General features: G+C 38.8%; 1 protein-coding gene across 1 annotated transcript in view; it reads right to left on the bottom strand.

Moving 5' to 3' along the window:
• The window catches only part of AP2M1 (adaptor related protein complex 2 subunit mu 1), a 37,304-nt gene that overhangs the window by 19,978 nt on the left and 3,843 nt on the right, over positions 1 to 13,483 (bottom strand). Inside the window, exon 2 of the mRNA XM_070944872.1 lies at positions 3,906 to 4,022. Coding sequence (XP_070800973.1) covers positions 3,906 to 3,979 — 74 coding nt within the window. The 5' untranslated portion in view covers positions 3,980 to 4,022. The remainder of the gene's footprint in view (positions 1 to 3,905; positions 4,023 to 13,483) is intronic.

Here is a 13,483-nt window from a genome sequence, read left to right as displayed (position 1 = left end):
TATTTGAGATTATTGCTATTGAGTTTTCTATAGTTTATCTCCTTTTCTTATGACTGTTCAAATAACAAAAAAAAATCAGTAAGAGGAAGTTTCTAGTTTCTAACTGTCTAAGAATCTGTAGGCTCCAGTTTCTCAAACCAGATAATAACTGGTTTGCTTTAACATGAGCCAAACTTCATATAGTCATGTTTTTGATTTGATACTGCCTTAATGTCAGTGGTGATACAAAAGTGAGCTTGACTTTATACACCAGGTGCTCCATGTTGAGTTCCTGCCATTCTTCTCTTACCTATTACTACAGCGGCCAATGAGATGGGATGAACAGAAATGGCGTCAGCGAAGAAAAGGAGTGACAGCAACAAGAGAAAGGTTAGAACACACACGTACACACAAAGCACAATGAATCAAACCAAAAGGAGAAGAGACAACAGACAAAAACCCCCTCCCACAAAAAGATTTCAAGGCACTATTTAAATTCCCTAGGCCAGCTTTCCCTGCCCCATACTTCTAATTCACAATTGGTATATGGCCACTGCTCAATCGGCATGCTCAATGGAATTTATGCATATTTCAAGATACTTGGAGGAGACCAGGAAAGAAAAGCTGGGCTAGGCAGAGAAGCAAAAAAGCTCTTTTAAGAAAAGGCAAGCGGTGTATGAATTGTACAGTATGGAGCAACCAGGCTGTGTGATCATAGATAAGCATGAACCCATATCCCTCTCTTGATCTTATCATGCAGAATGCCACTGAAGCCAACATCTGAAATAGCTTTTGATTGACAGAAAAGCACAACTCCTTGCAATCATTTTGGTTTTTTGTTGTTGTAATCATCTCCAGCCTGAACTCAGATAACTAGGGAACAAAAGGGACAACACCATATAGTTATCAGCTTTCCGATTTCAAGATTGGCTTGGGAGCTTAACATATATACATTTGATAAATAAATAAATGAACAAATTTGCTGATTCAAAAATATCCTTTGAGGTATGAATTTGCCCATTAAGGATTCAATGTATATTATTTTTTTTTTTTCTTAACCAGGAAAAGAATTGTTTTAAGAAAATATTTAAGTTGTAGGTTCAGCCAGATAAGGTCATAGCCCAAGTAGAACTGTTTCCTGAAACCTGTAATAGCTATATAAATAATGCTTCAAACAAAATTAAAAAGCATATTTAAAAAGGAAGGTAATACACCCCCATTCCGTGTAGAAGGCCTTGCGGAAAGCTGCAAAAACCCAGAAGATACAGGGAGACAGGAAGCGGGCTCCCCAGAAGCCATTCCAGGCGGGAGACAGGGTGTATCTGTCAACCAAATATTTAAGTTAAGGGTCCTTTGCCGGACGTTGGGTCCAAAGTTCATGGGACCCTTCCCCATCGTACGAATAATCAAACCTGTAACAGTGGAGCTGAAACTACCTAGACTGTTAGGAAAGGTGTATCCTGTATTTCACAGTAGTCTACTTAAGCCTGTGAGTCCATTCAACCACAACCATTACCATGTCCCGTGGAGGTGGGAGGAGAGACCCATTACGAGATCGATCAGATATTAGACTCCCAACTGCATAGGGGTTGATTACAGTACCTGGTTCGATGGAAGGGATATTCCGATACAGAAACCTGCTGGGTAGCAAGTGGAGACATATGGGCGGCCCGTTTGCTCAGGAAGTACCATGGGAAATATCCTCACAAATGGGGGGGGGGACACAGGGGGGAATACAGAATGCCAGGTATAGTACCCTTTTGCTATGTATCCTCACTACATTTGCTTACTATCTTCCAGATGCGGCCCTGGTAAGAGGGGAGCCACCTGTCAAACCTCAGGATTTGCCTTACCCCGGGGGGGGGGGGGGAGACGATGGCCAAAATCAGCTGTGGGGGGGGCAAGGTGTCGATCAGCTGTGAAGCCACAGCCACGCAGAGCCAGTTAGAGCTATAGCTGACTTTCAGGCAAGGGCTGCACCGGTGGAGGGGGTGGCTTGCCTATATAAACGCACTGGAAGGCGAATGCTCCCAGCGCTGACTTTAATCCCAGATTGAATCTGTTTCGTGACCAGTGCTTTTTGGAGCTCATCTGTGTGCCTGAGTCCGGTTTAATAAACCCAGTTATCACCCGCCCATACACCTTGGGTTGTTACTACTGGATTAGGTCTGGAGCTTGGACCTTTTGAGAGTTTTAGTAGTATATAAATTGATCACTTTTGTTTTGGGTTTTGTTAAGGGTTTTGCAATTTAAGGGTTTTGCAGAATCTTTTACAGCTAATCTGTTCTTTACACCTACTTATAAAGGTAATGCTATTTTAATTAATCATTACATTGTTTTTATATTATGTGTAAGTTTTGTAATATAGCCTGCCTAATTTGATAATGCTACATTTACTTATCTCTGTACTGAGAATTACTTCAGAGGTTCTATGAATCTCTTTTTTAAATACAAGCTTTGAACTGATATCATTACTGCCTTATCTCTCAGAGTATCTACCATTCAGTGTTATGCAGGATATCGCCCTCAATGCCTAGACAAAATATTGAACTCTGATTTCCAAGAAAATTCCACGCCACACAATATTATTATATGCTGACTGCTTAACCCTTTGTAAAACTTAAAATTATCTTTAAGTCTGCAATATTGGTTCTACAATATAATCTGAGCTGCAACTAAGTTCAACAAATAAAGAAATTCTGATTAAAACATACACAAAACAGCATACTTTGCTATGTCTCTATTAAACATAATGAGTCAGTATTTTCTGTCTTCATTGGAAAAGGTTCATGACGCACACTATGGAAATGTTTTACAACTTATGAGTGGATTTAAAATATATTTATGTAGCTAGTCCTTTTAATATACTCTTTGTTTTATTTTGACAGGTTTTTAATATTGTTTCTATCATTTCTTTGTAGACCACTCACAGCTGTTAAGGAAATAACGCACCATACATATCTTTTTAAGTGAAACCTTTCAAATTGTTTCAAATTAAAACCTTTAAACAATAATTTTCCAAATTCCTCTTTCTTACGCAACTGTAACAACATAGTTTTGAAAAACCTAGGTAAAAAAAATAACACAAGAGATAAAGGTAATCCCCAGGTTACAAGCATTCCCTTAGCGAAAGTCCAACGTTACGTTTACAAGTCTCAAAAGTACGAATCTTACAGCACCACAGCAGTTGTTTGCCCTTACAAACAACTGCAGAGGCTCTGCAACATTCATCCTGCACGTTGCCGGCCAAAATGAAGGTTCGGAGGGTCACCTCTCCGGAGTTCCATTTCGGCCTGCAGAGGTCCGAACAGAGCGTCGGAGGAGCAGATGCAGCTGAGAGGCTGGAGAGGAGAATGCTTGCTAGATCTTCACATGGCAAGTGTCCCAGCATGGCAGATTAGGGAGGGGGGAGCACTTGTGGGGCACCATGAGGTAATTCAGTGAGTGGGCAAAAGGAAGAAGTGATCCCATTCACGGTACAAGATTCACTCCCATGAATCCTCGGGTTATCAGTGGAACGGGGAGGCTCCATTACATTCGTGACTCAAGGACTATTTGTACTTAGAAAGAAAAAGGTTCAGTTTATGTTAAAGTGCATTTTGAGAAAATTTAGCAGCTTATTATTTCTTTCTCTAGATTTGACATAAACAGAATATTTAAAAATAATGAAAATATTGTATTTAAAGAACAAAAATATATTCAACGCATAAGAAGAGTTGCTTCAATCAATACCTATTTTTCATTGTTAAGTGCCTGGGAATAATATAAGGTAACACATACCATGAGATAACAAAATGAACACAGCCTGGATGCAACACACAATACACAAGTTCCACATGCACAAAATGTATAGCAACAGCAGCTCAAATGTTGCAAGAAGTGGTATCAGGGTTCAAAAGTAATGCAGGATGAAGACTCTGACTTACCCGATGTCATCCCTGTAAACCCGGGAGATTAAAACCTCTCCCTTATGATTATAAATGAACAGGCCTCCAATCATGATGAATTCTTAGTCTTCTTTTTCCATGGTGTTTATATCCAATCTGTAATTATAGGAGAGAAGGTTATGGTTATTACTGAAAAGAGGCAGGCAATTACCAATTGGCTTTGCAGCAAACCAATCTTTATTTATTTATTTATTTATTTATTATTTAAATTTTTATACCGCCCTTCTCCCGAGGGACTCAGGGCGGTTAGTTTCCTCATCTACTGTAATGTGCAAGGAACTAATCAGAGTTCACAAATCTGCATGCTACAAGCTCCTCTGATCTCTCTGACAAGTAACAGGTAAGCTAGGAGCATTGCACCATCCCGTTCTTCTCGGGATTAGGCTTGTGCTGAGCACATCTCCCAAGCATACCTAACCAGAAGAATAATCCAACATGATTACATTTCCAACAGTTTTTGTCAACTGATATATAAAACTTCCATTAAAAAACTATTTGGGCAAGAAATACCAACATATTAGGCGGGATCCTGAACCATTTTTAACAGTGATGTTCACAGGAGATACACTATTTAACTTCAACCAATGTAGCTATTGCATATTAGCTGTTCAATTTAGATGTTGCAATCTTTAACTTGTCCAATTTCCAAATCATATTTTGGTATTACACACAGATAGTCCTTGACTTACAACCACAATTGAGCCCAAAAGTTTGGTTAAGTGAAACATCTGTTAAGTGAATTTTGCCCCTTTCTACTCCTTTTGTTGTTGTTAAGACAGTTGTTAACTGAATTACTGTAGTCGGTAAGTTAGTAACCTGTTTGTTAAGCGATTCCCCCATTGACTCTGCTTGTCAGAAGGTCGCAAAAAGGGATCACGTGATCTTGGGACACAGCAACACACATAAATATGAACCAGTTGCCAAGCATCTGAATTTTGATCACATGGATCACGGGGATGCTAGAAAGGACTGTGAAACTGTGAAAAGCGGTCACAGGTCACATTTTTCAATGCCCTTGTATCTTTGAACGGTCACTAAACGAACTGTTGTAAGTCAAGAGCTACCTTTATACACTCAAACAGAAGTCTGCATTTTGTATTATAATTATTTCAAATTTGATCAAGATTCTAAGTCAGTGATGACTAACCTTTTTGCCATTGCGTGCCAGGAACGGGGGGAGGGGGGGTCGCGTGCATGCCTGCCCACACCCATAATCCTATGCGCCCCGCCCCTGCGCACACTCCACCCCGCTCGGCACGGTGGGACCAGAAGGCCCGTTTTTTCCTCTTCTCCAGGCTCCAGAGCCTTTCTAGGAACCTGGGGAGGGCGAAAACAGCCTTCCCCACCCCACAGCCTGTTTCCCTACTTCCGGTGATCCCAGTAGGCCCAAAAATCAACTTGGAGCTGAGCTCACATGCCCATCGATATGGCCACGCGTGCCATCTGTGGCACATGTGCCATAGGTTCGCCATCACAGTTCTAAGTATTCTACCTTGCTTCTGTAAACCTTTGGAACTAATACTATGTATATGAAGGCATTAAAATCATAATGTTTCTGACCGTTCCATGGATAAAGTCTCAAAAGATTTTCTCTTTATTTTATTAAACGTTAGATTTGCAGTCTATCAGTGATTATTTCTCTATGGATCATTTCTTACCAAAACTGCACTTATGAAAATATTTAATATTCAGGCAAGAAGCAATTACTCTGGGCTTTTTTCATCGCCCCATACTTTTAATACTCTATTATTTAATTATAATACACTGGACACTTCAATTGGTACCAGATCAAAGATATTTAAGCAAGCTTTCTGGGAATCCTTCCCCAAAGACATAGCAACATAATCCGAGGCCAACAATTAGCTTAATAGTACAACATTAAGCGCAGGCAATCCAAAATGACTTTTGCATCTTGTACATTCTTAAAGTTGAATCTTAGTCTAGTCTACCTGTTTGAATGAAATTTGTTGTTTTTCTTTGTCATTCATTGTCTTCACATGTTGTTGGAATCATTTGGTTAGAAAGTTACGGTAATCTTTGATAAAGCATTAACTTATTCCTAGCCAGGATGAGTATAAAGCAGTCCTTGACTTATGAACTAAGTGTGAGTTCGTTCAGTTGTGAGGCAGTGCAGCACAAGGTTAGGAAGATTAGGAAAAAATGGGTGCATGCATGTGTGCAAGCGCAAGGAGGCCGCAAAACAGCTCTGGGGTTGCAAGAAACTTCTAAGCTGCAGGGCAACACAAAACCCAGACCCCAGCCCAGTCTCAGCATCCTGCACTCCTGTTAACTGCTGGCCACAGGAGGCTATCTTCCCCAGTATCCTGCAAGGAAACTGCTGAGCACATCCTAGGGAAGAAAGTCTTGTGCTATCAGCAACTGCCTCACACAGGGCCAGGCCAGGGATTATTGGTCAGCAGCAGGAGAAAGAAGGTCAGCTAAGATGTCAGGAACTGTGGAGCATAGGGAGCCAAAGGCAATTAAAGAGCCATGGTGGCACAGTGGTTAGAATGCAGCATTGCAGGCAAAGTCTGTCCACTGCCAGCAGTTCGATCCTGACCCGCTCAAGGTTGACTCAGCCTTCCCACCTTCTGAGGTTGGTCAACTGAGGACTCAGATTGTTGGGGACAATAAACTGACTCTGTGAACCACTTAGACAGGGCTGTAAAGCTCTGTGAAGCAGTATACAGGGTGGATAAAAATCAATGATTTTTTTAAAAAAATCAAAAAAATCTGATTTTTTTGATTTAAATCAGATTTTTTTTTATTTAAATTGGATTTTTTTTATTTTTATCGAATTTATTTTAATAAAAAACTTTTGGGGTAAAAATCTATCATAAGATAGTTTTCTATTTAAGATGCATAAATAATTTAGTTTATTCAGCATGAAATGGAGCTTAGTTATGTAGCATGAGGCTGTATATTCTGCAACACTGGGACTATCGGTGAGTCAACAGTGGGTCAAAGGAGGAGCAGAGATGACAGTTGCTCTTTAAAAATTAAGATTTAAATCGAGTTGATTTAAACCAAGCCTTTTTACTAGTGATTTAAATCATGATTTAAATTGTGATTTAAATCAATTCGATTTAAATCAAGTCCACCCTGGCAGTATCCAAGTCTAAGTGCTATTGCTTTGAATAATTTTCTGAAGTTACTCTGGATCCATGAAGGAAAATCCAAGCCTCAATTTATCTTTTTCAGAGAGGTGAAATAAAAACACTTCTCTAAACTATCAAAAGCTTTTTCCTCATTAATATTATCGATTGCACTCAAGATGTATCCCACATTATCGCTTCAAGACCAATCCAGTCTGATCAAGCTATTTAATCTCTTTCCAAGGACAGCCATGAAAATCTTGCAGTCTGCGTTCAATAAAGAGATAGGTCCATAGGACTCTAGACAAGTTGGATCACTTCCCTCTATAGAAAATATAAAAGCCTTCTGTTAGTTTAATAGTTTGGTAAGAATTTCTTTGAAAGCCTTATAGAGAGGAGTCATCCAGTCCTGTTGATTTATTCAATTTTCATATCTGCACTACTTCCTGTTTCATTTTCTTGTTATAGTTTGTTAAGTACTTCCTTTTTCTGGTCTGCAAATTCCATGATCTACATTTGGTTCAAAATACCCTGTAAACTTCCCCTAACAATTTCTCCAGATATGTTTTTTTCCATATAGTCAAGAATATTTAACAACCTGATGTTAGAAGTTGAAACGGGCTTTTTTTTAAATCCCAAACCATTTTTTCTCTTGTTCTTTTACCAATTGAGCCTTGGTAGTACAGTGGTTTAATGCACCCTGTTATTAACACAGCTGCCTGCAATTTCTGCTGGTTCGAATCTCTCCAAGGCTCAAGGTTGACTCAGCCTTCCATCCTTTCTAAGGTAGGTGAAATGAGGACCCAGTTTGTGGGGGCAATAAGCTGACTTTGTATAAAATATACAAAAGAATGAAGGCTATTGCTTAACACATTGTAAGCCGCCCTGAGTCTCCGGAGAAGGGCGGCATATAAATCAAAATTAAAAAAAAATTGATAAGCCAAACATTTCTGCTGTTTGTTGTCTTTCACAAAACGCTTCCTTATTTTCTTATAAGTGTCATTTCCTTTCATAAGATCTAACATAAGATACCTTAAATCTTTCCTTTTTATACTGATCACCAAGAGAAGGTTGTGTAACACCTCAAAAATCTGCTTTTCAACAGATTTTGGTCATGTCATCTGGAGTCTTCAGAGTCTCAGCTCCTGTTCACAGAGCAGATTAAAGTTGCAGCCAAGAGGCCTTTTCCAGTTACATCTTCCGTACCAGTTACGTCTGCTCCTTCCTGGACTGGGAAGCCCCCACACTCATGCTCTAGTTGCCTGACAGTTGGATTACTGTAATAAACTCTAAATGGGTCTGCCCTTGAAAACCATCAGGAGCTGCAGCAGGTCCAGAATGCAGCAGCCTGAGCAAAGATGGGGGCACCAAGTTATATGCCCATGTTCCTGCTGCTTTGTAAGATGAAATAATTGGCTTCTGGATGAATTCCAGGGGCTGATTATCACTCTTAAAGGACTCCATGGCAGAGGATCCGACCTGGTTATCTGAGGGACCATGTACCTCCAATTGTCTCCGCTCATCTGGTTTGATGCAGCAGGGTGGGACTCATTCATTAAATGTCATCATTTGGGATTCAGAAAACATGGTTACTGTTGCAATTCCTGCCCTGTGGAATGATCTCTCCCCAAAATTTCTATAGCGCTCTGTTATGTCATTCAAGAAATTGTTGAAGACCTGGTTGTTTGCCCAGTTGTTTGGCAATATAGCCTTACTTTAACCGGGCAGCCAAGATGACTTTTTACATCTTGAGTGATCCCGTTAGAAATATTCATTCTTGGCCCACACTCCCTCATCACAATGAGATAACACAACTATACTTGGGGGTGAATGGATGATGCCAAAGCTTTGGCATCATCCATAAAGGACTTCTAGATGAAATGGAGTAGCCCACTTGCATTTAATCTTTCTATCTTAGAGGCTGGATATTTAAGTATATTGCAATGCAACTTCATTGTTACAAGGGTAGATACAAATTGATGATTTTTTTAAAAAAAAAATCAAAAAAATCAGATTTTTAAATTTTTATCAAATTTATTTTAATAAAATACTTTTGGAGTAAAAATTATCTAAAGATAGCTTTCTATTTAAGATATATTAATAATTTAGTTTATTCAGCATGAAATGGAGCTTAGTTATATAGCATGAGGCTGTATATTCTGCAACATTGGGACTGTCCATGAGTCAACAGCAGGTCAGAAGAGGAGCCACTGCAGGACAGAGATGACAGCTGCTCTTTAAAAATTAGGATTTAAATCAAGTTGATTTAAAACAAGCCTTTCCACCCTGATTGTTATATTGTTATTCATAGAATCAGTTGAAGTTGAAAGGTATCTTGGAGGCCTTTTAGACCAACCCGCTGCCCAAGGAAGGAGTCCTTATACCATCCTGGATAAATGGCTGTCCAATCTTTTCTTGAAAACCTCCAGCTATGGAGCACTCACAACTCCAGGAGGCAAGCTGTTCCACTGATTAATCATTCTTACTGTTACTGTCAGAAAATCCCTCCTCGTTTCCAGGTTGAATCTCCCTGATGAGCTTCCACCTACCTATTGCTTCTTGTCCTGCGCTCAGTTTTTTTCCCTGTAAGATTTGTTTTTCAATTTAACTACATAGCTCATATGTTATATTAAACGTGGGAAATGATTCTGAAATGATTTATCTTGGTCTGATTTTTTTACATCTCAAAAACCTGGCATTTTCACAGGGGTAGGTACACTTTTTATAACCACTGTATATCGAGTAGAACATTCGGTAAAAAGTATATTATTCTAACTCCAGACTACAGAGACACCTTCCTCTGCCCTTTTAAACTGCAATACTGCATATTTTGTCTTTAAACACATATAATAAATACACCACATTGTAAGTTTCTTATAGATTTCTTGACCTTCTAATGATTCATCTTTGTTTATACTGTTTGATATTTTTTCAATTTCTCTCCCCCCAATCTACCTATCCCAAACCTTCTGACATTCCTCTGAAATTTAAATTGTTCCTGCCAATTCTGTTGCAGGTATTTGAAGTGTCCATCTCCTGGATTGTTCTGTGAATTCTCTGTTGAGGAGATGACCAGAGCCCATAGATCATACTTGGTCTGTTTTTAATCTCAACCCACTTGCCTTGAGAATGTGGCAAATGTTTAAGCGAACATTTGGGATGAAAATCTGCTTCAAGAAAGCCACTAGCTAGCAAGTCAAAAGAAAGAAAAAGTAGATGGTCTTAACTAACCACTCCTGCTAAAGCTGAAGCTGCATTACAATAAAAAAAAAAGGCTGCCATATTTGTTTTAAGACAGCCTTTTATTCTAAGCAACATCAGGAAGCACTTTTCCAGATTCCTTCAGTTTTTGAGAATACACATTTGTTAGATGAGCTGGCCAAACATTATAGCCAGAGTTACAGCATCAGAAAATTCTTGATTAAGCAATAGACTGCTTTAATTACTCTTTTCTATAGAAAGTTACCAAATAGCTAATAGAAATGTCTATATTTTGCTGAGGTAAGGTAAAAAAAAGCAATCTGACTCAGAAAACATGCCTACTAAGAACTATTTCACACCAAATACAGTTTTCCAGTAACTGTTCTTAGTCATTCCACAGAAATCAGAATTTTTTTTCTGCCTGAAATGAAAATCAAGAGTATGCAGAAAGAATTTGATTACATATAGAAAAGTGACCATAGGCATCGTAATGGTATCAAAATAATTCACTCAGGCTGCACAATTTGTGCTATCACACGAGCTGCCACAGAAGCCTTCAATCACTAACAACTTATGGCATGCTTGCTTCTGGACTCTATTTAAATTCATCTTTCTAGTTTCTGTCCATCGGGCACATAACAGGTTTAAATTACAAAGTATAGATTTAAATTGGACAACAGAAAAGCATTGCTATCAGAGCTGTCCAGCAATAGGGTTAGTGAGCTAGTTTTGTGGTAATCAAACTGGACTCTTAATATTAAACGAAGCAGGTTTAATTCAATCAATCACTGCTGTTACCACAGGGACTATAAAATATTCCACGTTTCTGTACTAATACAGGTAGTTCTCGACTTACAATCTTTCATTTAGTGACTGTCCAAAGATACAATGGCACCTAAAAAAGGGACTTATGACACTTTTCACACTTATGACCCAGAGTCATCTGATCACCTTTTGCAACTTTCAAAGTCAATGGGAAAGCCAGAATCACTTAGCAACGGTCTAACTTAAGAATTGCAGTGATTCACTGGACAACTGTGGTAAGATAGATCGTAAAATGGGGCAAAACTTACTTGTCTCACTTAGCAAAAGAAATTCTGGACTCAATTGTGGTCATAAATTGAGGAATATCTGTACACAGATTAATTCGAATCATCACTGTTCATATATACTCCAAACTACTGAGATGATTTTTTTTCCTGCTTTTATATCAGTATTCCACAAACCAATAACAAGTGAGGGCCAGACTGAAAATTAGACACCCTTGGACAAAGGTTTTTTATGCAGTGGTTTAAATGTGAAAGAATGATTCACCATAAGTGAATCTGCATGCTGCTGTTTAGACTCTACCTCTTGCCTGGAGCAATGGCTTTGAATGATTATGCAAAGAGAGCCTGTCCACAAAGATAATAGGCAAAAGCTAACAGGAGACCAAGTAAATTCTGTTTTGCTCCTTATCTTTCCCTTCAGGTACATCATTTGACCTCAGTTCATGATTCTTTACATCGGGTTTCCTCATTAGCGACAAATAATTTGAAGGGAAACATAGGCAAATTCTACCGTAAAACTCACTGCATTATTGCACTGCGTTACCCTGCATTATTCGAATAGAAGTGATGCAATGGAGCAGTTAAAAATAGTTTTATACATTCAGTAGTTTTCTGACAGCAACAGTTTCGGGAAAGTAAGGGGATAATGGTGCCAGGAGTGATTTAATTTGAAACTTGCAGTTGAAATAAATGTACAGAAATGCATATTCAGATTTATCCTTAAGCAATAGGCAGATTTCTACTAACAAAGTCTAACCTCCCATATTTAGTCAATACAAGTTTACCAAAATATCATAACAGTAAGGGCTGCTTTATGCTTTAGGCTAGGAATCTACGGGAATTCCATCTCACTGACCAAAAGCTCTATCCAATAGTCTAATTCTGAATATTAGCTGTTGCGTTTTGCTGACTGAAGCAGTTCAGGGATATTCATAATCCACTCTCCACCTTTTTTCCTGATCCCCTTGAAAGTGATTTCTGGCATGGCAGTGGACTACTCCTGACTTCCTACCTTAGGGGATTTGAAGGACCATGCCAAGGTTGCCCAGTCAAGAACACCCTGGGATTTTGTGTCTCCTATGGCATCCATGAATATATCTCAATTAGCATCTCATCCCAGCATCTTCCAACAAAGCATATATATGCTTGATTTGGTTATATATGAATGGTGTTATCAGTATGAAAATGGAGTCATTCTTTGGTATCTCCACTTTCATGGACAAAGGATTTGGTTGATGGATGGGCCAGAAACATGACCCAGGTACTAATTCTAAGTACCTCTCCAGCAAAGCTCAGGACCTTAGTTAATCAAGGCAATAAGCACAATGATGTAAACTGGCAGGAGGATGGAATGCAAGCAATGTTCACAACCCACTTGTCATGGACTCTTTTCAGCTTGTAGATTTCAAAAATGGAGACAGTGCAGAGGGAAATGAGAGCTGCATTTGTCATCTTAACCTTTGCCCCTCCAGTCAGATTAAATCTGCTAGGCTGGGACTGTCTTCACAATTCAGGGGATAATTAACACTGCTTTAAGTATAGGTTGAATCCCTGCATGCTTAAAGGATATTAATATTCAGCATTTTAACCAATTCTGTCACATTTTAAATCCAGCATGTTTATATTTTACTGTGGTTGTATATGCTTCTTTTTATCTATTATAATTGCTTAAAATTTTTACAACTAGGCAGTACAGCATATTAAAAACTGGAAAATAAAAGTAGGCTACTAAAAAAGAGTCTTGGTGGTACAGGGGTTTAAGGCACCCTGTTATTAAGCTTATTAAGACCAGCTGCCTGCAATTACTGCAGGGTTCGAATCTCGCCAAGGCTCAAGGTTGACTCAGCCTTCCATCCTTTCTAAGGTAGGTGAAATGAGGACCCAGTTTGTGGGGGCAATAAGCTGACTTTGTATAAATATACAAAAGGATGAAGGCTATTGCTTAACGCATTGTAAGCCGCCCTGAGTCTTCGGAGAAGGGCGGCATATAAATCAAATTAAAAAAATAAATAAATAAATAAATAAATAAATACTGAAAAGGTACTACCATGACTTGTACCTAACTAAAAGTAATCTAAAATCTTCAATTCTTAGATTAAATGATTGGGAAAGTAGTGTCCTTGCAACTGAAGAGATATACCTGGATAACATTTATTATCTGGACCCATTTAAATCAGGATTTTGTCCATGATCTTTGACCACTGTGGTAGAT

The sequence above is a fragment of the Pituophis catenifer genome, unplaced genomic scaffold (genome assembly GCF_029215685.1).
Source record: "Pituophis catenifer annectens isolate HBS135680 unplaced genomic scaffold, rPitCat1.0.hap2 SCAF_6, whole genome shotgun sequence".
NCBI lineage: Eukaryota > Metazoa > Chordata > Lepidosauria > Squamata > Colubridae > Pituophis > Pituophis catenifer.
The sequence above is the reverse complement of the archived record's forward strand: the minus strand, read 5'-3'. Positions and strand labels throughout refer to the sequence as shown.